General features: G+C 43.3%; 1 protein-coding gene across 1 annotated transcript; it reads left to right on the top strand.

The window, feature by feature from the left end:
* Positions 1–1,929: 1,929 nt before the first annotated feature.
* LOC103655972 (uncharacterized) lies at positions 1,930–14,554 on the top strand. The gene is made up of 10 exons (XM_020552355.3): positions 1,930–2,129; positions 2,319–2,378; positions 3,126–3,223; positions 3,321–3,394; positions 10,935–11,882; positions 12,039–12,115; positions 12,693–12,861; positions 13,204–13,292; positions 13,435–13,599; positions 14,300–14,554. Exons 1-10 carry the CDS (start codon positions 2,046–2,048, stop codon positions 14,378–14,380), a joined length of 1,845 nt encoding a protein of 614 aa, XP_020407944.1. The 5' UTR covers positions 1,930–2,045; the 3' UTR covers positions 14,381–14,554.
* The last annotated feature ends 12,646 nt before the right edge of the window (positions 14,555–27,200 follow it).

Raw genomic sequence — 27,200 nt, 5'->3', positions numbered from 1 at the left:
CGACTCATGCTCAGGTCCTTTACAGTTATGGACCCCCATCTTGTGAACCTTATCCGTGAAAATCCCAGGTACACAAAGATGATGCTCGAGGAGATACTCGGAAAATTTGTAAGCGGGCGCATGATGGCTAAGGAGGCAAGGTATGTAGATGACGCCTTAAACGGCCCCCTGCCCATCTACGAGCCGCAGCCCGTTGCGCTCAAGGCAACTAGCAGCAAGGAGGCACTACCAAGCAAAGGTAGCTCAAGTGGAGGCTATCGGCCTCAACGAAGATGAGATGGAGCTTATCATCAAGCGGTTCAAGACCGCACTTAAAGGACGCAAGGAGTACCCCCAATAAGAACAAAACAAAGGGAAAGCACTCATGCTTCAAATGCTGTAAGACTGGTCACTTTATTGCAAATTGTCCCGATAATGATAGTGACCAGGGACAAGAAAAGAGTGGGAAGAGGGAGAAAAAGAAGAGCTACAGGGCGCACCTTGGAAAGGAATGGGACTCAGACTGCTCCTCTTCCGACGATGAAGGACTCGCTGCCTCGGCCTTCAACAAGTCTTCTGTCTTCCCCAACGAATGCCATATATGTCTTATGGCCAAGGAAAAGAAGGTACATGTTCGAGATACCCCTAAGTACACTACTTCTAGCAATGATGATTCTTCCGATGATGAAGTAGATTACTCTAGTTTATTTAAAGGTTTAGGGTTTAGGACCCAACAAGAGTTGGGTACCTAAAACCCAAGCTTAAATTCCTTGCAGGTTTATGCATCTGGGGGCTCAAGCTGGATTATCGACAGCGGATGCACAAACCACATGACGGGGGAGAAGAAGATGTTCACTTCCTACGTTAAGAACAAGGATTCCCAGGATACGATTATCTTTGGAGATGGGAATCAAGGCAAGGTCAAGGGTTTGGGAAAGATAGCCATCACCAATGAGCACTCCATATCAAATGTATTTCTAGTAGAGTCGCTTGGTTACAACCACTACATGACGGTTGATCTTTAGCGACCCTTATTAGGTACCAATTGTTGGTTGCTAAAGGTTAGGGACCGACGGTCAGTCGCTAAATCCTTTTGTAGCAACAGTCGATTGGTCGCTAAAAGTTTAGAAATTTAATGACATATAGTTGGTCGCTATAGATATCGTCGGGGACTAGAGTCCATGACCGAGCATCTCAGGACCCAGCCTCCCAGTCCCAGCCTCTTCTATCCGGCATCCAATGAGCAGCAAATCCAGAGACCTCGACTCCTCCTAACCCTAGCCGCCAGGCTCCAGTGCTCCACCACTCCAGCAGATCCCGGAAGCAGCGAGGAAACACAGGGCAACCGAGGCCCGTCTGGATTCTAGATCCGCCAGTCCGCCACTCCGCCCCTCATCTCCGAGTCTCCGACCTGAGCGCGCCACCCCGCCCCGCCCCGCCTCTCCCTCAGGCGCTGTCCGCGTCGCTGTGCCTCCACAGTCCGCGTCCGGCCGTTCGCCCAGGGCCTAGGCAGTTGCTGCCTGCTGGCTTGCTGCCGTTCGCCAGGCCGCCTATGCACACAGCACACTACTTCTACAATTCTACGACCAGCGCCCAGCGGTCCAGTCCAGGTTAGTGCTTTTGCCATCATTTGGTCCAAATCTCTCTTTTCGTTATTTTTACGTACCCTAGTGTTGTTCCACAACGAAATGCCAAAATAATTCTTGTTGATTTTTCTATTATTGGTGTTAGTTCAATTCCGCTACACATTGAATAAAAATGCCAAGCTTTTTGTGACATATGTAGAAGAACCTTATTTACAAACTGCTTGATGAACATTGTTCATTTTGATGATTAGATAAATTTTGTTTTTCAGTATACCTGTACTCATTCTATTGTAAACAATTCATTCTAGGTATGTAACAAAATGGCATGTTTATATCTTTGATTCATGATGCATTTCTTTCATACACCATGCTGTAAGAGTAGAATTGATGATTCTTTCATCGCATTCAATAATCTCACAAGATTGTCTTCCATTTTCATAGTTGGTACCAGCAGTGACTGAGCTCATTGTTGCCCAGTTGATGTACCTTGAATGGATGAACAGTAAAGAACATGTTTATATATACATCAACTCAACTGGAACGGCTCGCGATGATGGTGAACCGGTAAGCAAGATTATTCAATTGGTGACTTCAGTCAGGTATTTCTAGTATTGGGGTCAGTACCGGTAGAATTTGGCTTATTCATGTTCTTCTAATTAGGGTAGATTATAAGGTCTCTTTAGCATTTGTATCATGTCGTCATGGTTGCTATGTAGTCAAATAGTTCTTTAATTGATTGTCCGTATTTGTCAGGTCGGGATGGAGAGCGAAGGTTTTGCAATCTATGATGCAATGATGCGTATGAAAACTGAGGTGCTATGCCTTACATTTACTATCTGCAGTTCAGTAGTGTAATGTTGATCATTTGGTACAGATTGATGCTGATTATTTACTGAAACATGAACATCTATTTTATGCAAAGAAGTTCTCAGTGGACATAATTTATTTTTAAAAGAAGAATTTTACTGTGTATGCAATCTCGATCTGCCTAGTTCTGTAGAGATTACTAATGATTCAATGAATGACTTGTCGATCATTTGTTTGAACTGGATGGAGCGTGTAAAAAACTTGATCAGCATTGGAGGAACTAGGTGGCAATGGCATCATAACCAAGAAGAAAATTAGGCTTCCAAATTTGAGATGAAGATGATGACTCAAACTTGGGCCATGGAGGTGTTCACCAGCAGCCCCACCAACTTAGTTACACCCAGTTCTGATGGAGTGTGTAAAAGCAAACTTCTTTGTGTATTTATTTGTTCAACGAAAGAGTGGCCATAAATACAAACTTTGCACTGTATGCTGATATTCTGAACTGATCAGCACCCTGTTTTCATCACCATAAGATTAAGATGGGATGTTTGTATCAAATAAATCTACAGTTTAGCCAAACTTTGCACTAGCGCTGATATCAATAACTTGTCAGGTCCCTGTTTCATCAACATAAGATTAGGACCGGATGTTTGTACGAATTGAATTCAGTGTCCAAACTGTGAATTGTTAAAATTCATCATTTTTTCTACATTTATGGACATCATGATGAGGTTACTATTTGCCATGCAGATCCACACACTTTGTATAGGAGCTACAGCAGGCCATGCATGTCTTGTGCTTGCAGCTGGAAAAAAAAGGCAAACGTTATATGTTCCCTCATGCCAAAGGTAGTAACGTGATAACTTCTGTACGTGTTTTCTTTCCCACGGGAAATACTCACTTTTGCTCATTATTTCCTGCTGATTCTGGATCATACTATGTCAGCTATGATTTAGCAACCACGTATTCCTTCTTATGGGATGATGCAAGCATCAGATGTTGTTATTCGTGCAAAGGAGGTACGGGCCATGGTTTTTTGAGTTGCTTATATTTTGAGTGTTATTTCATATTCTGATGTATGCTTATATTTTTATTTGCAAATGTAGCAACAATATACTATTTTGTTGTACTTTTTTCTAGGGTGTTCTAGACAAAGAAAGCTTGTACCTTAAAATAGGAGGATACAAGAAGCTGGAGTGGTTGTCTGAAGGCTTTTGAACTGCTTGAAGCATTAGTGTAGCTTTGGTGCTTTTGTGACTGATCAGCTCTGGAGCAGCTAGAGTGATGTAGTTGTGGGCTTTTGAACTGCTTCAAGCTAGAGTGATGTCGCTGTGGTGCTTTTATGACTGATCATCTCTAGAGCTTTTGTGAATGATCTAGCTAGCTATCTGTAAATGATCTAGTTGTGAATGATATTATAATTGTGATGCTTTTGTGAATATATAATTGTGGTGCTTTTGTGTTTATGTGATGGATCTATGACTATGGTATACTGATTAACTGTGTATGTCTTTATGTTTTGTGTATAAAAATCTGTGATTTGTGATGCTTAATTAAATGTATGTTATTATTAATAACAACTGTAAAAAGGGCGACTTTCTATTGGTTGCTAAATGTATAGTATGCCGACTTACGGTTGGTTGCTAAATCTATAGTACAGCAACCCACGGTTAGTCGCTAAATATACAATATTAGCAACGGTCGGTCGGTCGCTAAAAAGATGTCGGTCGCTAAAGCCTTTAGCGACGGCACTTACAGCGACCATCCTTATGGGTCGCTAAAAGTTTTTAGCGACCAACCATAGGTCGCTGAAGGCCGTTTTAGCAACCAACCGTAGGTCGCTGTAAGTGAACCGTCGTGTAGTGAACCTTCTGTCTGTAAGTCAATTGTGTCACATGGGTTACAATTGTCTTTTTACAAACGTTGATGTATCTGTCTTTAGAAGGAGTGATGGTTCATTAGCTTTTAAGGGTGTATTAGACGACAAACTCTACTTAGTTGATTTTTCGAAAGAGGAGGCCGATCTAGATGCATGCTTAGTAGCTAAGACTAGTATGGGCTGGCTGTGGCATCGTCGTCTAGCACATGTTGGGATGAAGAACCTTCATAAACTTCTAAAGGGAGAACATGTGTTAGGACTAACCAATGTTTGTTTCGAGAAAGATAGACCTTGTGCAGCTTGTCAGGCAGGGAAACAGGTGGGAAGCGTGCATCACAGCAAGAATGTGATGACAACATCAAGACCACTGGAGATTCTTCACATGGACCTCTTCGGACCCGTCACCTACCTTAGCATCGGGGTAAGTAAGTATGGTCTTGTAATTGTTGATGATTTTTCCTGCTTCACTTGGGTATTAATTTTGCAGGATAAATCAAAAACCCAAGGGACCCTAAAGCGCTTTCTAAGGAGGGCTCAAAACGAATTTGAGGTCAAGGTGAAAAAGATAAGAAGTGACAACGGGTCCGAGTTCAAGAATCTGCAAGTGGAGGAGTATCTTGAGGAAGAAGGCATCAAGCACGAGTTTTTCGCTCCCTACACACCACGGCAAAATGGTGTGGTAGAGAGGAAGAACAGGACGCTTATCGACATGGCGAGAACAATGCTTGGAGAATTCAAGACGCTCGAGCGGTTTTGGTCGGAAGCTGTGAACACAGCTTGCCACGCCATAAACTGGCTCTACCTACATCGCCTTCTCAAGAAGACCTCGTATGAACTCCTCACCAGTAACAAACCCAATGTTTCTTACTTTCGTGTATTTGGGAGCAAATGTTACATTTTGGTGAAGAAAGGTAGACATTCTAAATTTGCTCCCAAGACAGTAGAAGGGTTTTTACTAGGGTATGACTCAAATACAAAAGCGTATAGAGTATTCAACAAATCATCGGGTTTGGTTGAAGTCTCTAGCGACGTTGTATTTGATGAGACTAATGCCTCTCCAAGAGAGCAAGTTGATCTTGATGACATAGATGAAGATGATGTTCCAACGGCCGCAATACGCACGATGGCCACGTCCAAAGCAAAATGTTGTGGGAACCAAGTGGGTGTTCTGCAACAAGCAAGATGAGCACGGGGTGGTGACAAGAAGCAAGGCTCGACTTGTGGCAAAAGGTTATGCCCAAGTCGCAGGTTTGGATTTCGAGGAGACTTTTGCTCCTGTGGCTAGGCTAGAGTCTATTCGAATTCTATTAGCCTATGCCGCTCACCACTCTTTCAGGCTATTTCAAATGGATGTAAAGAGCGCCTTCCTCAACGGGCCAATCAAGGAGGAGGTATACGTGGAATAACCCCCTGGCTTTGAGAATGACAGGTACCCCGACCATGTGTTCAAGCTCTCTAAGGCGCTCTATGGACTTAAGCAAGCCCCAAGAGCATGGTATGAATGCCTTAGAGATTTCTTAATTGCCAATGCTTTCAAGGTTGGGAAAGCCGATCCCACTCTCTTTACTAAGACTTGTGATGGTGATCTTTTTGTGTGCCAAATTTATGTCGATGACATAATATTTGGTTCTACTAACCAAAAGTCTTGTGAGAAGTTTAGCAGGGTGATGACTCACAAGTTTGAGATGTCGATGATGGGTGAGTTGAACTACTTCCTTGGGTTCCAAGTGAAGCAACTCAAAGACGGCACCTTCATCTCCCAAACAAAGTACACTCAAGATCTTCTCAAGCGGTTTGGGATGAAGGACGCCAAGCCCGCGAAGACACCGATGGGAACCGACGGGCGTGTCGACCTCAACAAAGGAGGTAAGTCCGTTGATCAAAAGGCATATGGTCTATGATAGGGTCATTGCTTTATTTATGTGCTAGTAGACCAGACATTATGCTAAGCGTATGCATGTGTGCTAGATATCAATCCGACCCTAGAGAATGTCACCTTGTGGCCGTTAAGCGAATTCTTAGATATTTAGTTTCTACGCCTTGCTTCAGGATCTGGTATCCAAAGGGGTCTACCTTTGACTTGATTGGATATTCAGACTCCGATTATGCTGGATGCAAGGTTGATAGGAAGAGTACATCAGGGATGTGCCAATTCCTAGGAAGGTCCCTGGTGTCTTGGAGTTCAAAGAAACAAACATTTGTTGCCCTATCCACCGCTGAGGCCGAGTATGTTGTCGCAGGACAGTGTTGCGCGCAACTACTTTGGATGAGACAAACCCTCCAGGACTTTGGCTACAATCTGAGCAAAGTCCCACTCCTATGTGACAATGAGAGTGCAATCTGCATGGCGGATAATCCTGTTGAACACAGCCGCAATAAGCACATAGACATCCGGCATCACTTCCTGAGAGACCACCAGCAAAAGGGAGATATCGAGGTGTACCATATTAGCACCGAGAACCAGCTAGCCGATATCTTCACCAAGCCGTTGGATAAGAAAACATTTTGCAGGTTGCGTAGTGAGCTAAATGTCTTAGATTCGCGTAACTTGGATTGATCTATAGCATACATGTAGTCTATGCCTTTGATCATGTTACTTCATACATTTATGTGATTTGTTGCTTATTTATGGTGCTCAAGTTGTGCAAGGGATCCCCGGACCTCACAAGTCCATGTGTGAATGATGCACATATTTAGGGGGAGATGTGCTACAACTTAACCCTTTGAGACTAATCTATTTGTTTGAGTATACTTGATGTAGTCTCCAAGGTGCATTGAAAGGGAAAGGTGAAATTGGACAATGACAAGACTTCCACTGCACTCCGGTATTAGCGTACTTAATTCCAAGTTCATTCTTATGCTCTAGTTGCCTTTTTGCTCTTAATTGACATTTTTGGTGAGGCAATGGAGTTAAAGGACCAAAAATTTTCCTGTTTTGGTGATTAATGCCAAAGGGGAGAAATTAAGGCCAAAGCAAATGGATCAGCTACCACTTGTGAATTTTGAAAACAATAGAGTTAGAACTTTTGATTTGTCCAAAATACTCTTATTACAAAATTTGGTCTCTTGTGGGGGAGAATTTTGATTATGGGAAAAAGGAGGAGTTTTGGGCACTTGATCAATTTTACTCTTGGAATAACTCTCCATGTGCCCAAACAAGTGTGTTTGACTTAGAGGTAGGAAAAACAATTTGATCTGCAAAAACAAACCAAGTGGTGGCAAAGAGTGATCCAAATATGCCAAATTATAGCAAAAACAATTTGGTCTTCAATTTGAATCGATGTTGCATGTTTTGTGTTGCTTTTTGATGTGTTGGCATAAATCACCAAAAAGGGGGAGATTGAAAGGGAAATGTGCCCTTGGGCAATTTCTATAATGTTTTGGTGATTAAGTGCCCAACACGTTTCTTTAAGTCCTAATGTGTCAAAGGTTGAAAAGTGCAAATCAAGGCATGAGGTATGTTTCTAGACTTAGTACATTTGTTTTTGAATACTAATGAAGTTCTCTAAGTGCTAGAAACAGTGAGAAAAGAAGAAGAAAAGAAACCGAAAAGACTTGGCTCTGTGCAGCCAAACTTTAGCTTAGTCTGGCACACCGGACAGTGTCCGGTGCGCCAGGCTGGTCTCCGGTGAAAGTGCTGCTCTCGGGAATCGACGGCGGCGTACTGCTATACTTCACCGGACTGTCCGGTGAGGCATCCTCGGCGAACTCGTCGCTCTCAGGAAAAGCAATTGGGCGACGTGGCTATAATTCACCGGACTGTCCGGTGGTGCACCGGACTATCCGGTGAGCCAACAGTTGCCAGCGCCAATGGTCGGTCGCGCAATCTTCGCGCGACACGTGGACTGCTCCAACGGTTAGCTAGTGATTCGGACTGTCCGGTGCGCCAATCAGCCCAAAGGAGCAACGGTCGGATATGCCAAATTTGGAAGGAGATCAGGCACCGGACCGTCTACAGGACCTGTTCGGTGGCGCACCGGACTGTCCGGTGCGCCACTCGACAGAAGGCAGGGATAGCCTTCCTTGTTAGCCTCCAACGGCTCCTAGCTACCTTGGGGCTATAAAAGGGACCCCTAGGCGCATGGAGGAGCTAACCAAGTATTCTCTAAGTATTCTCAAGCATCCAGACTCTGCTCCCGCGCATTCGTTTTGTTGTGTTAGAGAATTGAGCTCCATTCGAGTCATGAACTCCCTATGTTGTCATTTGAGCTTGAGTCTTCACTTGTGTGTGTGGGTGTGCTGCATATTTGAGTCTTGCGTGTGTTGCTTCTCCCAACCTTACTCTATGCCTTCATTGTGATCCTTGTTGTAAGGGCGAGAGAATCCAAGTTGTAGAGATTCCTCGCAAACGGGGAAATACTCTAAGGAAAATATCGTGGTATTCAAGTTGATCATCGGATCACTTGAAAGGGGTTGAGTGCAACCCTCGTCCATTGGGACGCCACAACGTGGAAGTAGGCAAGTGTTACTTGGCCGAACCACGGGATAAAATCGTGTGTCTCTTGTGATTGCTTTCTCTGTGATTGTTTTGTCCACAAGAACTCGCTTCTCAACTACTTAGTCGCACTAACACTTATATAACTAAGTTTTGTAGCTATTTAGTGTTGAATTTTACAGGATCACCTATTCACCCCCCCTCTAGGTGCTCTCAGACAACTCCTCTATCGCCCTTGCCCCTATCGGGTAAGGTAGTTCCCCACTAGCTTTCTTAATTAGTCAACCAAGGGCATCCCTTACCACCCTTGTGGTAGCACTATTTTCCCGGGTGGTCGCTCCATGTTCTATTTAACATAATAATCTTATCATGAACAATAATTAAACTAAGAATAACAATGGAACATGATCGTAATTAAATATAGCATTAATCCCAAAACCAGGTAGAGCAATAGCAAGTCTACCCAATAGTTCATTTGTTTGCAAAGTGTAAGGTGAACAAAACTAGGGAAACCTATTAGGTCCCATGAAATTAACCTGAGCGTGTCACAGTGATTAACCGGAACATTATTAGGTAAAGAAGAGTGATCATGGGCACAACTTGCTTCTTTGGTGCAACTCGAGATACTTCTCCAATTTGGTATTCAGGTTCCTCGTGACCTCGCTTCTACTCGTAGCAATACATACAATCAAGCAAATAATGGGTATGGTAACAATACACCAAAGCATAAGAACAAAATAGAGTAAGGATATTCTACGCGTCGCTACGAGATTGTAGGTTCGAGAATCACTAAAATCGGAGTTACGGTTTAAAAGGTATAGTTTTCGGAAGACCTACGTGATTAAGTAATTAAAACTAGCTCTTGTGTTGATTTTATAAACCATGTGAGAAAATAACTTAAATAAATAATTAATTCAAATATAGTCTAAATTATATCTTGATTAGAGATTTTATTTTTAGTTTTAGTTTCTGGTTTTATTTGGTATTTTTAAGTATCAGTTCAAATCTGGTTTGAATTTTCAATTCAAGTTCAACTGCACAAACAAAATCCCATCATGAATGCAAACTATAATTTTATCCATTTATTTATTATCTTATCTAAGCAAAGGCTTTTAATTATGAAATCCATACTCACAAGGATATGTGTTTTAAGAACATAATTCCTAGGGTATAAAAATACTTTTAGAGAGTGCTAATAAATATATAAACATTTCTAGAAAAGAGATAACTGGATCCATATAGGAATCCATATTAAATCTCTATTAGGAAAGCTATTTATTTATTTATTTATTTAGAGTTGTAACCCTAAGGCAAGAAAATTATTATTAAAAAGTTCTTTTTACAAGTCTAACCGTATAATTCTAGGTGTTACAATAATTCATAGTAAATTGGATGATAAAAATTAAACATTTTAAATTAAGCCGAAGATGCCTAAAAGTAAAAGGAAGGGTCATTATCGTGGGACCGGGTGTACGTGAATAGGTGATGTGTGATATTCGCGGCAATTAAACGCTCTTCGGTTCCTGCTTTTGCCTTTTCCATTCCGGAAGCCAGACAGCAACAGAACCGTCACCGTAACGTGACGCGAGTCCGTTGACTCGTGTGTGTGCCTACATGGCATGGCTTTCCAAAACAAACAAAAAAGGTTACACAAAGGAACCGGTCCTCGCCATCGGTCGGTCCATCCGTCCGTCCAATCATACTCGCAATACAATCGAGTCGCCATCTCGGCAACAGCCATGTGTTCAACTCCTTCCGGGACACTGCATCTGTGATCACGATATATAGGTATGGACCGTATGGTACGAATAGGATCAAAACTCTAGATGTTGTTTGGTTCAAAAAATGTAACGTAAATGACAACGATAATGATTTACACTCGAATACTATCGATAATAAGTTTAAATCGGTCGATTTCAATTTTTATGTAGTATCTGATTATGGTTACAATTAAACAAATATAATTTAATATTATTAGTTACTTATCATGTTATAAATATGTGAACCAAATCACACCTTAATTTCATGTGTTGAGTAGCTACACTGGGATGGCTTCACGGCAACGGCACGGCACTTGCAGTGTAACTCACATAGTTCACACACACACGATCTCCTAGGAACCATCGGAGTTAAACCATTCGAAGTGTTGTTTGATTTAAGTGTACTGCTACGTGTCTATTTCAAACACCTAGAATCTGTCGTGGTTATTTCGCGTGAACAATTACCTTTAGTTAAAAGACGCCAGGGATTCGAGCGCTCTCCGCGCTTCCCGCGTACGGCACATACGGCGGGGGCCGGGCGTGCAGACTGCATACACGTCCACACGCGGTCCCGGACCCGAAGTTTTTATCTAATTCAGTTTATGGTCCTCGGTCACGCATCGTCGCTCCCGGTTCTAGAACTTGCCCGCACATCGCCGCTCCCAACCCTAGCAGGAGCTCTCGGCCCCCCGCCCCCGCCTCCATCCTCCCAGAAAAATTCCTCCCACCGCGCCCGCGACAGCGACGACGACGGCGACGAGCACGGGGCCCCTCCACCGCCTCCGCCTCCGCCTCGCCGCGTGCGGCCTCCGCGCCGCCCCGACGTCGTCCCCTCCGCCCTCCCCCTCGGCCCTCGACGCGCCGCCGCCCGCCCTCCGCCGCCACCGCCGCGGCGGGCTCGGTCTCCTCTGGAAGCTCCCCTCCGCCCGCGCGCCGCCCCGCCCGGCTCCGATGGACGCGCGCGCCCCCGCCTCCGCAGCCCCATCCGCCGCGCGCCCCGTCGCCGCAGCCCCCGCCCACGCCGTCCAGGAGGTACGACCTGCACTTCTCGGCGTCCAGCTTCATCCAGGCGCCGCTCACCGCGCTGCTCGAGTACTCCGGCATCCTCCGGCCCGATCCCGGTGGTGGAATCCAACAGCCAGGGACCGGGGCGGGGCCGGGCGAGGTGTCGATCCGGATTGTGGCGCCCGGCGAGGCGGGGACGTCGTCTGAGAGGGCCGAGGAGGTGATCGTCGAGGAGGAGGAAGAGGATGGACAGGCAACGAGGACGCGCCCCGAGGACTCATCACCTGCCGCTGGCGGCGGGGAGGGCGGCAGGGAATCCTCGTCGTCGTACCAGCGGTACGATATACAGCAGGTGGCCAGGTGGGTGGAGCAGATACTGCCCTTCTCACTGCTGCTGCTCGTCGTCTTCATCCGACAACATTTGCAAGGTGTTCCTCACTTATCTTCCTTTTCAATAGAGCAGCAAATTGATATGTACATGACCAACTTGATGCTTAGAACATAGGTTCACAGTATTTGCGGATTGAAGTAATGTGGACGTGTGGGGAATGTTGTCTAAATTTGTTTTGGTTTATTTCGCACAGGTTTCTTTGTGACAATTTGGATTGCTGCGGTGATGTTCAAGTCCAACGATATCCTGTGTAAGCAGACTGCTCTGAAGATTGGTGATTGTTTTGTTGAACTTCTGGTGTAATTTGACTAATGTGTTAATGCAATTAAATAATTCTGGTTTCACTGAATGCCAGTACTTTGCATAGAGTTGTTTTTGCACATCTAATGAATGGTTTCAAGTGTTCTAAACATGGAATATTTTAGTCATCAAACATGGTGAACTTTAAGCTATTTGGTCACATAACCATTTTATGGATACATTTTATGGATTTCCTGCGCATGAAGACAATATGATTCTGCGCATGTGTATAAGAAATCACCAAGGCTATGTTGTCCTTTCATTTGGTTACGATGTCCAATTGTCCAAGGATTAATTAGGTGGACAACCTCTGCCCCACAGTCAAGAATTGTCATGTGTGTGTATACATAAACATGATTGATTTTTCTAATGCTGCAGTAATTGATTAGTTTTGATATCAATTGGGAGTCCTGTTTCTATAGCGAATTTCTGATACCTTAAATTATAAAATCCTTCAAACTCAGTTGCTTTTAATAATTTTATACATTTTTTCTCTGTTACTGAAATATATTGACTGACTTGATTTTTTTGTGTCCCATGCATGCAGAGGGAGAGAAAAATTCCAGTTCTTGTCGGGATTACAATATTATTTGTTGTTCATGTATCTGGATTTTACTGGTGTTACAAGAATGGGGATCTTATAAGACCTCTCATGATGCTTCCTCCAAAAGAAATACCACCATTTTGGCACGCAATATTCATCATCTTGGTGAACGGTATGGTGTTTGTACATATTTACATTTTGTCTCTTCATTGGTTGCAAAGTGATAATGCTGATGCCAGTTGAAGTCATATACTGCCTGAAATTAAGTAGTCGTAGCTGGAATATCCATTTTGTCAACTGGGCTTAGGTGCACGAGTTGGCTTTACTTGACGTCTGCATATGTACTTGCCTTCTACAAGTAGTTAGGTTGTTACTAGGTTGTAAGTGGGTAACCTGTCACATATTTCAACACCGTGGTCGTTTTATATTTGTTCAACCAACAGTACTGTATACTGTCCTAGTGGTGATGCTTTCTTGTATAATCTTTGGTCACATGTCCCTTAATGTTCTGCAGATACAATGGTGCGCCAAACTGCTATGGTTGTCAAATGTTTACTGCTGATGTACTATAAGAACAGCAGAGGCCGTAGCTATCGTAGGCAGGTAAACCATCTACATTTGTTATCCTACATTTTCTGTGAAATATTTTGGCACATTTCCTCAATAACTCATGGTGTGGTTTGTTTACTTCTGCATAATCGTAGTCGGGAGACACTATAACCAATTTTCTCTCCTTGCTGTTCAGGGTCAAATGTTGACGATTGTGGAATATTTTCTACTTTTGTACCGTGCATTATTGCCTACACCTGTGTGGTACCGTTTTTTCCTGAACAAGGAGTATGGAAGCCTATTTTCGTCTCTAACCACTGGCTTGTATCTCACTTTCAAGTTGACATCTGTTGTGGAAAAGGTGCTATACGTTCACTAATCTAATCACTGAACTGATACCTAGCGAATGATCTGACACATAATGCTAATATATCCCTGTGTTCTAAATACATTGCTTTTTTGGTGATAGAAAGAATGTTTTTTTGTTCTTTTGGCCTCATCTGCAGCTTGAAAAGCTACTCAATTTAAAGAATTTGCTCTTGCATACTATATTAATTTAGTTAGAATTTTTAGTTTTGTGATAAATTTTGAGTAGACGATTGAGAATGAACGGATTCTGTATCATGTGTTTCCTCTATACCTCACTATGGTTGTTACTTACATGTTTGCCTTTTGGGGCAATGGGTGTAACTTCCCTGTGAGTTTAGAATATTTAACTTTTGGATCTAAAGCCTTGGTATGAGTCAGTGTTGTACATCTCTTTCTTTTCGTATGAAAGGCTGTCGATCTTTTTTGGTTCAGCAAAATTCTTATTTTGCTTGGTTTAGTACAACCACTGCATAGTATATATAACTTCTTGCTAACAAAATAAAATCTATCCATGTGAATTCTTTTATAATGCACTAGCTAATGCTATTTTCCTATGCATGATTACATTGGCATTGCTTCTGTTGGTGCCACATCTAAACCTAGGTAGTTCAGTCTATTCAAAGTGCTCACATGCTTCTAGATGGCATGATGCATGTTACCTGTTAATTGTTCCTAATAGCCTTTGATTGCAGATTGGAAAAGGATGGTGCGTAGCTGCAAAAGAGAGGACATCTTGCTTTTGTGCTCGCAAGAAGGATGCAAAGGACCTATGATGATCAGCTGCTGTTTTGGGGTCTTGTCATGTAACATCTCCTATTTTTAAAGAGCAAAACTGAAAATGCAGTTCCGGTCTTGTTGATGAACCGCTAGAGACTTAATGATTTTATATGATGCTGTCGGTTGTCTGTTGTCTTATATCTTACTGTATATGGTAATCATCTTTGTTTTTCTAGATCTTCATGTAATTGTTGCTATTCAATCGTTTTTTAAATGGTTGAAAGGGCGCGCAACATTAGGTGTGGTATGTGTCTAGGTGTGGTACGCGTTTAGATGTGGTGCTGCAACTTTAATGTGGGTTATATTCAGTCTATCTAGAACTAAAATGTTTTGTTAGAGATTCAATCATCCTCTACTTAATTTGAATATAACATGTATACTGGATAGGGCGCCCGAAGGGACGCCCCACGATCTAGTATAAATAAATAGAATGTGTATTTTAAGGATCACTGCGTGCACATGTTTGTTTTAGGAGCTATGACATGTTTGGATCCCGTTCTCTAAATTTTTTTAGTTATAAAAAGTTTAAAGCACTTTATTCTTACTTTTAATGGGTAATTTAGGAACTCTATTTTTCCAAAAAATTTCTATTTTCCAAATAAAAATAAACTGATTTTCTTTTAAAAAATAAAAATTCTTTATAAAAATGAGATTTTCTTTCAAACTAGCCCTAAACTCTAAAGCCCTACCATAAGTGTTGGATCTTTTATGGGCCTGGCTTATTTATTGAATAAACTCTATGGTGTGTAATGGTGGAGAATACCAATAGTACCATATTGGAAGTCCAAGGGTCTTTTGGCTTGACTTATATGGTAGGAATTATTCCACTTAATTTAAGAAGTCAAGAAACGGTCAAGGGCGTGCCACACGCGCGCGCGCCGCCGCCGGCCGGGCTCGGGCTGGGCGTGGCAGGTGGGCGTGGTTGTGTTAATTTTTAGCACTCACTAACCGCGGGAGTTTCAACTCTTGCCCGTCTCTTGGTGTGCAGTTTTAGCACTCACTAACCGCGGGAGTTTCACTTCTTGCCCGTCTCTTGGCGTGCAGCATGCGACCCTTACCCTTCAGCTGCCCGTCCCTTGGCGTGCAGCATGTGACCCTTCTCCTTCAGCTTCCCTCTGCGAGAGGTTAAGTAGAGGAGAACCCCTGGCACTTGGTACACGAGAGCAGAACCTTCAGAATCACAGTCCAACCGCAAGTGTGGGTGTTTCCATCTCGTAGCTCTGCGCGCACAGAGAGGCGAGAGAGCAGGTGCCTCCGAAGCCCTTGTCGTTCGAGACCTTGCACGAGGGATCAGCAATTAGGTTTTTGGGGAGCGTCTACGCGACTGCCCAAAACATCTTCATCACTGGTTCCTGCCGTCTTCATCACGTACGGATGACAAGAGAAGCTGGACAAGGATAGGGATGGCAATTTTACCCGCGGGTTCGGACACGAAATTTAACCCGTGGGTCTTACCTGTACCCGACCCGATTTTATTACGGGTCGGGTACGGATTTGATTTCTTACCCGCGGGTACCCGACGGATATCCGAAAATAGTGATTTTAGATTTTCAACCTACCAGTACGCTAGCTAGCCGTCCATTCTCGACAGCTCATCCTATTGCCATCCCGCCCTGTCTGCTGATGCTTCTGATCTGGTTCTAGTATTAGTGTCAGTACTGCACTAGACTTCATTTAGGGAGAATGCACCAAGTTGCTATACCCGACCGATACCCGATATCCGCCTGATACCCGATGGGTACGGGCACGGGTATAAAATTTTATTCGTGGGTATAGTCATGGGCGTATATGGATAATCCCCGCGGGTATGGTCGCGGGCGGGTATTTACTCTACCTGATCCAAACCCAACCCATTGCCATCCCTAGACAAGGATCAGGATCTTCAGAGCGCATGGGAGGGTATGATCAATTCAGTTTCTTACTGTTTTACATTCTGCAGTTTATATATGTCTCATATGTTCATCTTTGTTGTTTCGTATGTAGCCATAGAATTATCTCATCTGTTCTGTCATATTATAATATGTTATATCTGCTTGTTTTAATTTTACAGTCATGCTGTTTATGTTGCTATCTGATTATTTTCAGTTGTTCCATCATAATACATGTACCATGTTTATATGTGCATTATATTTATATGATTCATATGCTTTATGTTCTCTTGATCCATATTCATATGGATCAATTTGATATCACGATTTCTATGATTAATTATCTTTTATATGTCATCACCATAATGTTAATTTATGGAATTAAAATGATATGAAAAATGCCTATATTTATAACAATCCAAAAACCTAATGTTAGGCATTTTTCTGTCAGAGGTTTTGCTACTGTGCTTAAGCCTGATCCTTTTGATGGTAAAAACTTCTTGATATGGAAAACTAAGATGGAATTGTGGCTTACTGCAATGTCTTGTTTTCATGCCGCTGAGGGCAAGCCTGCCAACTTAGCTCCTGAGGATGAGGCTACGTTTAAGGCTGAAGACAACCTCTTTCGAGGAGCAGTAATTAGCGCACTTGATACAAAATTCCAGAAAAGCTATATCATCCTTACTACAGGGAAAGAGCTGTGGGATGCACTTGTTGGAAAGTTTGGAGTAAACGACGCTGGTAGCGAGCTGTATCTCATGGAGCAGTTGTATGACTACAAGATGGTTGAGAACCGATCTGTAGTGGAACAGGCTCATGAGTTTCAGGCACTAGCTAAGGAACTCGAACTTTTTCCTTGTCCTTTACCTGACAAGTTTGTGGCTGGTGGTATAATCGCCAAGTTGCCACCTTCTTGGAAGGACTTTGCTACCTCTCTCAAACATAAGAGACAAGAGTTCAATGTGGAAGAGCTCATTGGTACTCTTGATGTTGAGGAAAGGGCTAGAACAAAGGACAATGGAAAAGGTGTGGAGACCTCTACTGCTAATGTGGTGCAGAAGAGAAACTTCCGCAAGTTCAACAAGAAGAAAAACCAGAACAAACAAGAGAACGCAAATAAACCTGTTCAAACAGCATAATTTAAAAAGAAGAACAACAACAACAAGGGAAAGGGAGGATGCTTTGTCTGTGGCAGTGATCAACATTGGGCAAGAGAGTGCCCTGATCGCAAGTTCACGCAGGACAAGAAATCAGTTAATGTTGTAACCACTGAAACTGAAGATGGAACATCTGGGTATGGTAATTCTTTACCATTTGTTCTTCCAGTTTGTAATTCACCTGAGTGGTGGATGGATAGTGGTGCAAACATTCATGTGTGTGCTGATGCCTCTATGTTCTCCTCCTATCAGGTTGGGAGGTCTGGCGCCTTGTTAATGGAAATGGGTCGCGTGCTCATGTTTTTGGTGTTGGTACGGTCATTCTGAAGTTTACTTCGGGAAAGACGGTGCCATTGAAGAGCGTGCAGCATGTGCCCTCTATCAAGAAGAATCTCGTTAGCGCTTCTATGCTATGTCGAGATGGATACAAAGTTGTTCTTGAGTCTAATAAATGTGTTGTGTCAAAACATGGTATTTTTGTTGGAAAAGGATATGACTGCGGAGACTTGTTCCGCTTATCACTGCATGATGTGTGTAATAAAATGGTGAATTCTGTTCATTTTTCTGATGAGTCAGATTTATGGCATTCACGTTTTTGTCATGCAAGCTTTGGCTGTCTTATGCGGTTAGCAAATCTAAATCTAATTCCTAAATTTAACTTGGTCAAAAAGTCTAAGTGCCATGTGTGTTGAATGAAAACAACCCCACAAGCCTCACAAGGCTGCTGAGGCGAGGAGTTTGGCACCTCTAGAACTTGTTCATTCTGATCTATGTGAGATGAATGGAATTTTGACAAAAGGTGGTAAAAAATACTTTCTCACTTTTATAGATGACTCCACTAGATTTTGCTATGTGTATCTCTTAAAAACAAAAGATGAAGCGTTTAATTATTTTAATGCCTATAAAGCTGAAGTTGAGAACCAACTTGAGAGGAAAATAATACGGTTAAGGTCCGATCGAGGTGGAGAATATTTCTCTAATGTGTTCGATGAGTTCTGTGTGGAACATGGTATTATTCATGAGAGGACACCGCCATTCTCACCACAATCCAATGGGATTGCTGAAAGGAAAAACCGCACTCTAACAGATTTGGTGAATGCCATGTTGAGTACAGCGGGATTATCCAAGGCATGGTGGGGTGAGGCGATTCTGACAGCATGTCATGTCCTGAATAGAGTTCCAACAAAGAACAAAGAGATCACACCATTTGAGGAATGGAAAAAGAGAAGATTAAATCTCTCATATTTAAGTACTTGGGGTTGCTTGGCTAAAGTGAATGTGCCAATCAACAAAAAGCGTAAACTTGGGCCTAAAACTGTTGATTGTATATTCCTTGGGTACTCTTTTCACAGCACTGGGTATAGGTTCTTAATTATAAAATCTGATGTGCCTGATATGTATGTTGATACCATCATGGAATCAAGAGACACAACATTTTTTGAGAATGAGTTTCCCATGAAGAATACACCTAGTGATACAAGTCATGAGACTATAATTTCCCATGAGCACGAACTGTCGGTTCCTATAGATCATGCTGAGGATCTTCACGTGCACATCCCTGAGGAGGATGACACTATAGTCACTCGAAAGAGCAAGAGACAGAGGGTTGCAAAATCCTTTGGTAATGACTTTATAGTGTACCTTGTGGAAGACACACCAACTACCATTAGTGAGGCATATTCCTCTCCTGATGCTGACTTACGGAAGGAAGCAGTAAGGAGTGAGATGGAATCTATTATGTCTAATGGAACTTGGGAGGTCGTTGACCGTCCTTATGGTTGTCAACCTATAGGTTGCAAATGGATCTTCAAGAAAAAGCTTAGGCCTGATGGTACAATTGAGAGGTACAAGGCAAGGCTTGTGGCCAAAGGATATACACAAAAGGAGGGTGAAGATTTCTTTGATACCTACTCACCAGTGGCTCAATTGACTACAATTCGCACATTAATAGCCGTGGCAGCCTCTTATGGTCTTATCATTCATCAGATGGATGTTAAGACAGCTTTCCTAAATGGAGAGTTGGATGAGGAGATCTACATGGATCAGCCAGAAGGGTTCATTGCGGATGGTCAAGAGAACAAGGTGTGCAGGTTGATAAAATCATTGTATGGCCTAAAACAAGCACCTAAGCAATGGCATGAAAAATTTGATAATACTCTTACAACTGCTGGTTTTGCTGTAAATGAATCTGACACGTGTGTATACTATCGGTATGGTGGGGGTGAGTCTGTTATGATGTGCCTTTATGTTGATGACATCTTGATCTTTGGATCAAATCTCAATGTGATTGAGGAAGTTAAAAATATTCTATCGAGAAATTTCGAAATGAAAGATTTGGGAGAAGCTAATGTCATTCTAAACATCAAGCTTGTTAGAGAAGCTGATGGTGGGGTAACTTTGTTACAATCCCATTATGTGGAAAAGGTATTGAGTCGCTTTGGTTTTAGTGACTGTGATCCTGCTCCAACACCTTATGACCCTAGCATGCTATTGAGAAAGAATCGGAGAATAGCAAGGGATCAATTGACATACTCCCAGATCATTGGCTCGCTCATGTACCTTGCAAGTGCAACAAGGCCAGACATCTCTTATGCTGTGAGTAAGCTAAGTCGGTTTGTGTCAAAACCAGGAGATGATCACTGGCGTGCTCTTGAGAGAGTGTTGCGGTATTTGAAAGGTACTATGACATACGGTATTCATTATACTGGAAACCCAAAAGTGCTGGAAGGCTATTGTGATGCCAACTGAATTTCTGATGCTGATGGGCTTTATGCCACAAGCGGATATGTGTTTCTGTTTGGAGGTGGCGCTGTTTCTTGGAAGTCTAGCAAGCAGACTATCTTAACGAAGTCTACAATGGAAGCAGAACTCGCAGCATTAGACACAGCTAGGGCTGAGGCCGAGTGGCTTCGTGATTTCCTATTGGACTTACCGGTAGTTGAAAACCGATGCCGGCTATTTCCATGAACTGTGACAACCAAACTGTGATTACAAAGGTTAACAGTTCTAGGAATAACATGAAGTCTACAAGGCATGTTAAGAGGAGATTGAAATCTGTCAGAAAGCTGAAAAACTCCAGAGTTATAATGGTGGATTATGTCCACACATCGAATAATCTGGCAAATCAATTCACTAAGGGTCTGTCACGCAATGTGATAGAAAGTGCATCGAGAGAAATGGGTATGAGACCCATGTGAAATCTACTCTAGTGGTAACCTGCTCTATGTGATCGGAGATCCCATGAAGTAGAGTGGAGAAACAAGCTAGGAGTAGATTGTGAGGTGAAAGGGAATTAGGCTTACACCTAGTCCCTAATTAATTTTGGTGGTTGAATTGCCCAACACAAATCTTTGGACTAACTAGTTTGCTCTAGTGTATAAGTTATTCAGGTGCAAAAGGTTCACACTTAGCCAATAAAAAGACCAAGTGTTGGGTTCAACAAAAGGGCAAAGGAGCAACCAAAGGCTCCTCTGGTCTGGCGCACCGGACTGTCCGGTGTGCCACCGGACAGTGTCCGGTGCACCAGAGGACTTCAGCTCAAACTCGTCGCCCTCGGGAAATTTCCAGAGCCAGCGCGCTATAATTCACCGCACTGTCCGGTGTACACCGGACAGTGTCCGGTGCTCATTTGAGACGCGGCTCAGGAACTCGTCAGTCTCGGGAATTCGCGAAGGCTGCTCTGCTATAATTCACCGGACATGTCCGGTGTGCACCAGACTATCCGGTGCAACCTCGGGGCAACGGCTACTTCGCGCCAACGGTCACCTGCAGGCGCATTTAATGCGCGCCAGAAGCGCGCAGTCATCAGGCACGCGGGAGCAGGCGCACCGGACATTCTACAGTACCTGTCCGGTGCGCCACCGGACATCAAGGCGGGCCCAGAAGTCAGAACTCCAACGGTCGATCCAACGGCTATTTGGTGACGTGGCTGTCGCACCGGACATGTCCGGTGTGCACCGGACTGTCCGGTGCACCATACGACAGACAGCTCCACCAACGGTCAAGTTTGGTGGTTGGGGCTATAAATACCCCAACCACCCCACCATTCATTGCATCCAAGTTTTCCAGCTTCCAACCACTATACAAGAGCTAGCATTCATTGCAAAGCACACCAAAAGAGATCAAATCCTCTCCCAACTCCATTCAAAGCCCTAGTGACTAGAGAGAGTGATTTGTAGTGTTCATTTGAGCTCTTGTGCTTGGATCGCTTTCTTTTTTTCTTCGGCTTTCTTTCTTGTGATCAAACACTCACTTGTAATTGCGGCAAGAAACACCGATCGTGTGGTGGTCCTTGCGGGAACTTTGTGTTCCAAGTGATTGAGAAGAGAAAGCTCACTCGGTCCGAGGGACCGTTTGAGAGAGGGAAGGGTTGAAAGAGACCCGGCCTTTGTGGCCTCCTCAACGGGGAGTAGGTTTGCGAGAACCGAACCTCGGTAAAACAAATCCGTGTGTCTCACCTTTTATTTGCTTGAGATTTGTTTTACACCCTCTCGCGGACTCGGTTTTATTTCTAACGCTAACCCGGCTTGTAGTTGTGTTTATATTTGTAAATTTCAGTTTCGCCCTATTCACCCCCCCTCTAGGCGACTATCAATTGGTATCAGAGCCCGGTGCTTCATTAGAGCCTAACCGCTCGAAGTGATGTCGGGAGATCACGCCAAGAAGGAGATGGAGACCGGCGAAAAGCCCACTACAAGCCAAGGGAGCACTTCATCGGAAGAGTCCCGCACCAAGAGGAAGGAGAAGAAGAAGGACTCCTCCAAACAGAAGGAGAAAAGATCTTCTTCACACAACAAAGAGAAGAAGGAAAAATCTTCTTCCCACAAATCGCATCGAAAAGGCGACAAGCACAAGAGGATGAGGAAGGTGGTCTACTACGAGACCGACACTTCATCAACATCGACCTCCGACTCCGATGCGCCCTCCGTAACTTCTAAACGCCAAGAGCGTAAGAAGTTTAGTAAGATCCCCCTACACTATCCTCGTACATCTAGACATACTCCATTGCTTTCCGTTCCATTAGGCAAACCGCCAACCTTTGACGGTGAAGATTATGCTAGGTGGAGTGATTTAATGAAATTTCATCTAACCTCACTCCACAAAAGTATATGGAATGTTGTTGAGTTTGGAGCACAGGTACCATCCGTAGGGGATGAGGATTATGATGAGGACGAGGTGGCCCAAATCGAGCACTTCAACTCTCAAGCTACAACCATACTCCTTGCTTCTTTAAGTAAGGAGGAATACAATAAAGTGCAAGGGTTGAAGAATGCGAAGGAGATTTGGGACCTACTCAAGACCGCGCATGAAGGTGATGAACTCACCAAGATCACCAAGCGGGAAACGATCGAGGGGGAGCTCGGTCGCTTTCGACTTCGCCAAGGGGAAGAGCCACAAGACATGTACAACCAGCTCAAAACCTTGGTGAACCAAGTGCGCAACCTCGGGAGCAAGAAGTGGGACGATCACGAGGTGGTTAAGGTTATTCTAAGATCTCTCATTTTCCTTAACCCCACTCAAGTTCAATTAATTCGTGGTAATCCTAGATACACTCAAATGACCCCCGAGGAAGTTATCGGGAATTTTGTGAGCTTTGAATGTATGATCAAGGGCTCCAAGAAGATCAACAAGCTTGATGAACCCTCCACGTCCGAAGCACAACCGGTGGCATTTAAGGCAACGGAGGAGAAGAAGGAGGAGTCTACACCGAGTAGACAGCAAATTGACGCCTCCAAGCTCGACAATGAGGAGATGGCTTTAATCATCAAAAGCTTTCGCCAAATCCTCAAACAAAGGAGGGGGAAAGACTACAAGTCCCGCTCCAAGAAGGTTTGCTACAAGTGTGGTAAGCCCGGTCACTTTATAGCTAAATGTCCATTATCAAGTGATAGTGACAGGGGCGACGACAAGAAGGGGAGAAGAAAGGAGAAGAAGAGGTACTACAAGAAGGAGGGCGGCGATGCCCATGTTTGTCGGGAGTGGGACTCCGACGAAAGCTCAAGCGACTCCTCCGACGACGAGGACGCCGCCAACATCGCCGTCACCAAAGGACTTCTCTTCCCCAATGTCGGCCACAAGTGCCTCATGGCAAAGGACGGCAAAAAGAAGAAGGTTAAATCTAAATCATCCACTAAATATGAGTCCTCTAGTGATGATAATGCTAGTGATGAGGATGATAATTTACATACCCTTTTTGCCAACCTTAACATGGAACAAAAAGAAAAATTAAATGAATTGATTAGTGCTATTCATGAAAAAGATGACCTTTTGGATTCCCAAGAGGACTTTCTAATTAAGGAAAACAAGAAACATGTTAAAGTTAAAAATGCTTATGCTCTAGAAATTGAGAAATGTGAAAAACTATCTAGTGAACTAAGCACTTGCCATGAGACAATAGACAACCTTAGAAATGAAAATGCTAATTTGTTGGCTAAGGTTGATTCTCATGTTTGTAATGTTTCAATTGCCAATTCTACAAATAATGATGATGATTTACTTGCTAGGATTGAAGAATTGAACATTTCTCTTGCTAGCCTTAGAGTAGAAAATGAAAATTTGATTGCTAAGGCTAAAGATTTTGATGTTTGCAATGTTACTATTTCTAACCTTAGAAATGAGAATGACATACTACATGCTAAGGTTGTAGAATTAAAATCTTGCAAACCCTCTACATCTACCGTTGAGCACACTTCTATTTGTACTAGATGTAGAGATGTTGATGTAAATGCTATTCATGATCACATAGCCTTAATTAAACAGCAAAATGATCATATAGCAATATTAGATGCTAAAATTGCCGAGCATAACTTAGAAAATGAAAAGTTTAAATTTGCTAGAAGTATGCTCTATAATGGGAGACGCCCTGGCATCAAGGATGGCATTGGCTTCCAAAGGGGAGACAATATCAAACTTAATGCCCCTCCTAAAAATTTGTCTAACTTTGTTAAGGGCAAGGCTCCCATGCCTCAGGATAACGAGGGTTACATTTTGTACCCTGCCGGTTATCCCGAGAGCAAAATTAGGAGAACTCATTCTAGGAAGTCTCACTCTGGCCCTAACCATGCTTTTATGTATAAGGGTGAGACGTCTAGCTCTAGGCAACCAACCCGTGCCAAGTTGCCTAGAAAGAAAACTCCTAATGCATCAAATGATCATGCCGTTTCATTCAAAACTTCTGATGCATCTTATGTGTTGACTAACAAATCCGGCAAAATAGTTGCCAAATATGTTGGGGGCAAACACAAGGGGTCAAAGACTTGTGTTTGGGTACCCAAAGTTCTTGTATCTAATGCCAAAGGACCCAAAACCATTTGGGTACCTAAAGTCAAGAACTAAAATTGTTTTGTAGGTTTATACATCCGGGGGCTCAAGTTGGATACTCGACAGCGGGTGCACAAACCATATGACAGGGGAGAAGAAGATGTTCTCCTCCTACGAGAAAAACCAAGATCCCCAAAGAGCGATCACATTCGGGGATGGAAATCAAGGTTTGGTCAAAGGTCTTGGTAAAATTGCTATATCTCCTGACCATTCTATTTCAAATGTTTTTCTTGTAGATTCATTAGACTACAATTTGCTTTCCGTATCTCAATTATGCAAAATGGGCTACAACTGTCTCTTTACTGATGTAGGTGTCACTGTCTTTAGAAGAAGTGATGATTCAATAGCATTTAAGGGTGTGTTAGAGGGTCAGCTATACTTAGTAGATTTTGATAGAGCTGAACTCGACACATGCTTAATTGCTAAAACTAACATGGGTTGGCTCTGGCACCGCCGACTAGCCCATGTTGGGATGAAGAATCTTCATAAGCTTCTAAAGGGAGAGCACATTTTAGGATTAACAAATGTTCATTTTGAGAAGGACAGGATTTGTAGCGCATGCCAAGCAGGGAAGCAAGTTGGTGCCCATCATCCACACAAGAACATCATGACGACCGACAGGCCACTTGAGCTACTCCACATGGATCTATTCGGCCCGATTGCTTACATAAGCATCGGCGGGAGTAAGTATTGTCTTGTAATAGTGGATGATTATTCTCGCTTCACTTGGGTATTCTTTTTACAGGAAAAATCTCAAACCCAAGAGACCTTAAAGGGATTCTTGAGACGGGCTCAAAATGAGTTCGGCTTAAGGATCAAGAAAATAAGAAGCGACAACGGAACGGAGTTCAAGAACTCACAAATTGAAGGCTTCCTTGAGGAGGAGGGAATCAAGCATGAGTTCTCTTCTCCCTACACCCCTCAACAAAATGGTGTGGTGGAGAGGAAGAATCGAACTCTATTGGACATGGCTAGAACCATGCTTGATGAGTACAAGACTTCGGATCGGTTTTGGGCGGAAGCGGTCAACACCGCCTGCTACGCCATCAACCGATTATATCTACACCGAATCCTCAAGAAGACATCCTATGAACTCCTAACCGGTAAAAAGCCAAATATTTCATATTTTAGAGTTTTTGGTAGCAAATGTTTTATCCTTGTTAAAAGAGGAAGAAAATCTAAATTTGCTCCTAAAACTGTAGAAGGCTTTTTACTAGGATATGACTCAAACACAAGGGCATATAGAGTCTTTAACAAGTCCTCAGGACTTGTTGAAGTTTCTTGTGACGTTGTGTTTGATGAGACTAACGGCTCTCAAGTAGAGCAAGTTGATCTTGATGAGATAGGTGAAGAACAGGCTCCATGCATAGCGCTAAGGAACATGTCCATTGGGGATGTGTGTCCTAAGGAATCCGAAGAGCCTCCACATGCACAAGATCAACCATTCTCCTCCATGCAAGCATCTCCACCAACACAAATTGAGGATGAGGCTCAAGATGTTGAACAAGAAGATCAAGAAGATGAGCCACCTCAAAATGACGGCAACGATCAAGGGGGAGATGCAAATGATGAAGACAAGGAGGATGAAGAACCAAGGCCGCCACACCCAAGAGTCCACCAAGCAATCCAACGAGATCACCCCGTCGACACCATCCTCGGCGACATTCATAAGGGGGTAACCACTAGATCTCGTGTTGCACATTTTTGTGAACCTTACTCTTTTGTTTCCTCTATTGAGCCACACAGGGTAGAGGAAGCACTTCAAGATTCGGATTGGGTGGTGGCGATGCAAGAGGAGCTCAACAACTTCACTAGAAATGAGGTATGGCATTTAGTTCCACGTCCTAACCAAAATGTTGTAGGAACCAAATGGGTCTTCCGCAACAAGCAAGATGAGCATGGTGTGGTGACAAGGAACAAAGCACGACTTGTGGCCAAGGGATACTCCCAAGTCGAAGGTTTGGATTTCGGTGAAACCTATGCACCCGTAGCTAGGCTTGAGTCAATTCGTATATTATTGGCCTATGCTACTTACCATGGCTTCAAGCTTTATCAAATGGACGTGAAAAGTGCTTTCTTCAATGGACCAATCAAGGAAGAGGTCTATGTTGAGCAACCTCCCGGCTTTGAAGATAGTAAGTATCCTAACCATGTCTATAAGCTCTCTAAGGCGCTTTATGGGCTCAAGCAAGCCCCAAGAGCATGGTATGAATGCCTTAGAGATTTCCTTATTGCTAATGGCTTCAAAGTCGGCAAGGCCGATCCTACTTTGTTCACTAAAACTCTTGACAATGATTTGTTCGTATGCCAAATTTATGTTGATGATATCATATTTGGGTCTACTAACGAATCTACTTGTGAAGAATTTAGTAGGATCATGACACAAAAATTCGAGATGTCTATGATGGGGGAGTTGAAGTATTTTCTAGGATTCCAAGTCAAGCAACTCCACGAGGGCACCTTCATTTGTC

Source organism: Zea mays, chromosome 4 (genome assembly GCF_902167145.1).
Source record: "Zea mays cultivar B73 chromosome 4, Zm-B73-REFERENCE-NAM-5.0, whole genome shotgun sequence".
NCBI lineage: Eukaryota > Viridiplantae > Streptophyta > Magnoliopsida > Poales > Poaceae > Zea > Zea mays.
Note: the sequence above shows the minus strand (reverse complement) of the source record. Positions and strands in the feature narration are given on the sequence as shown.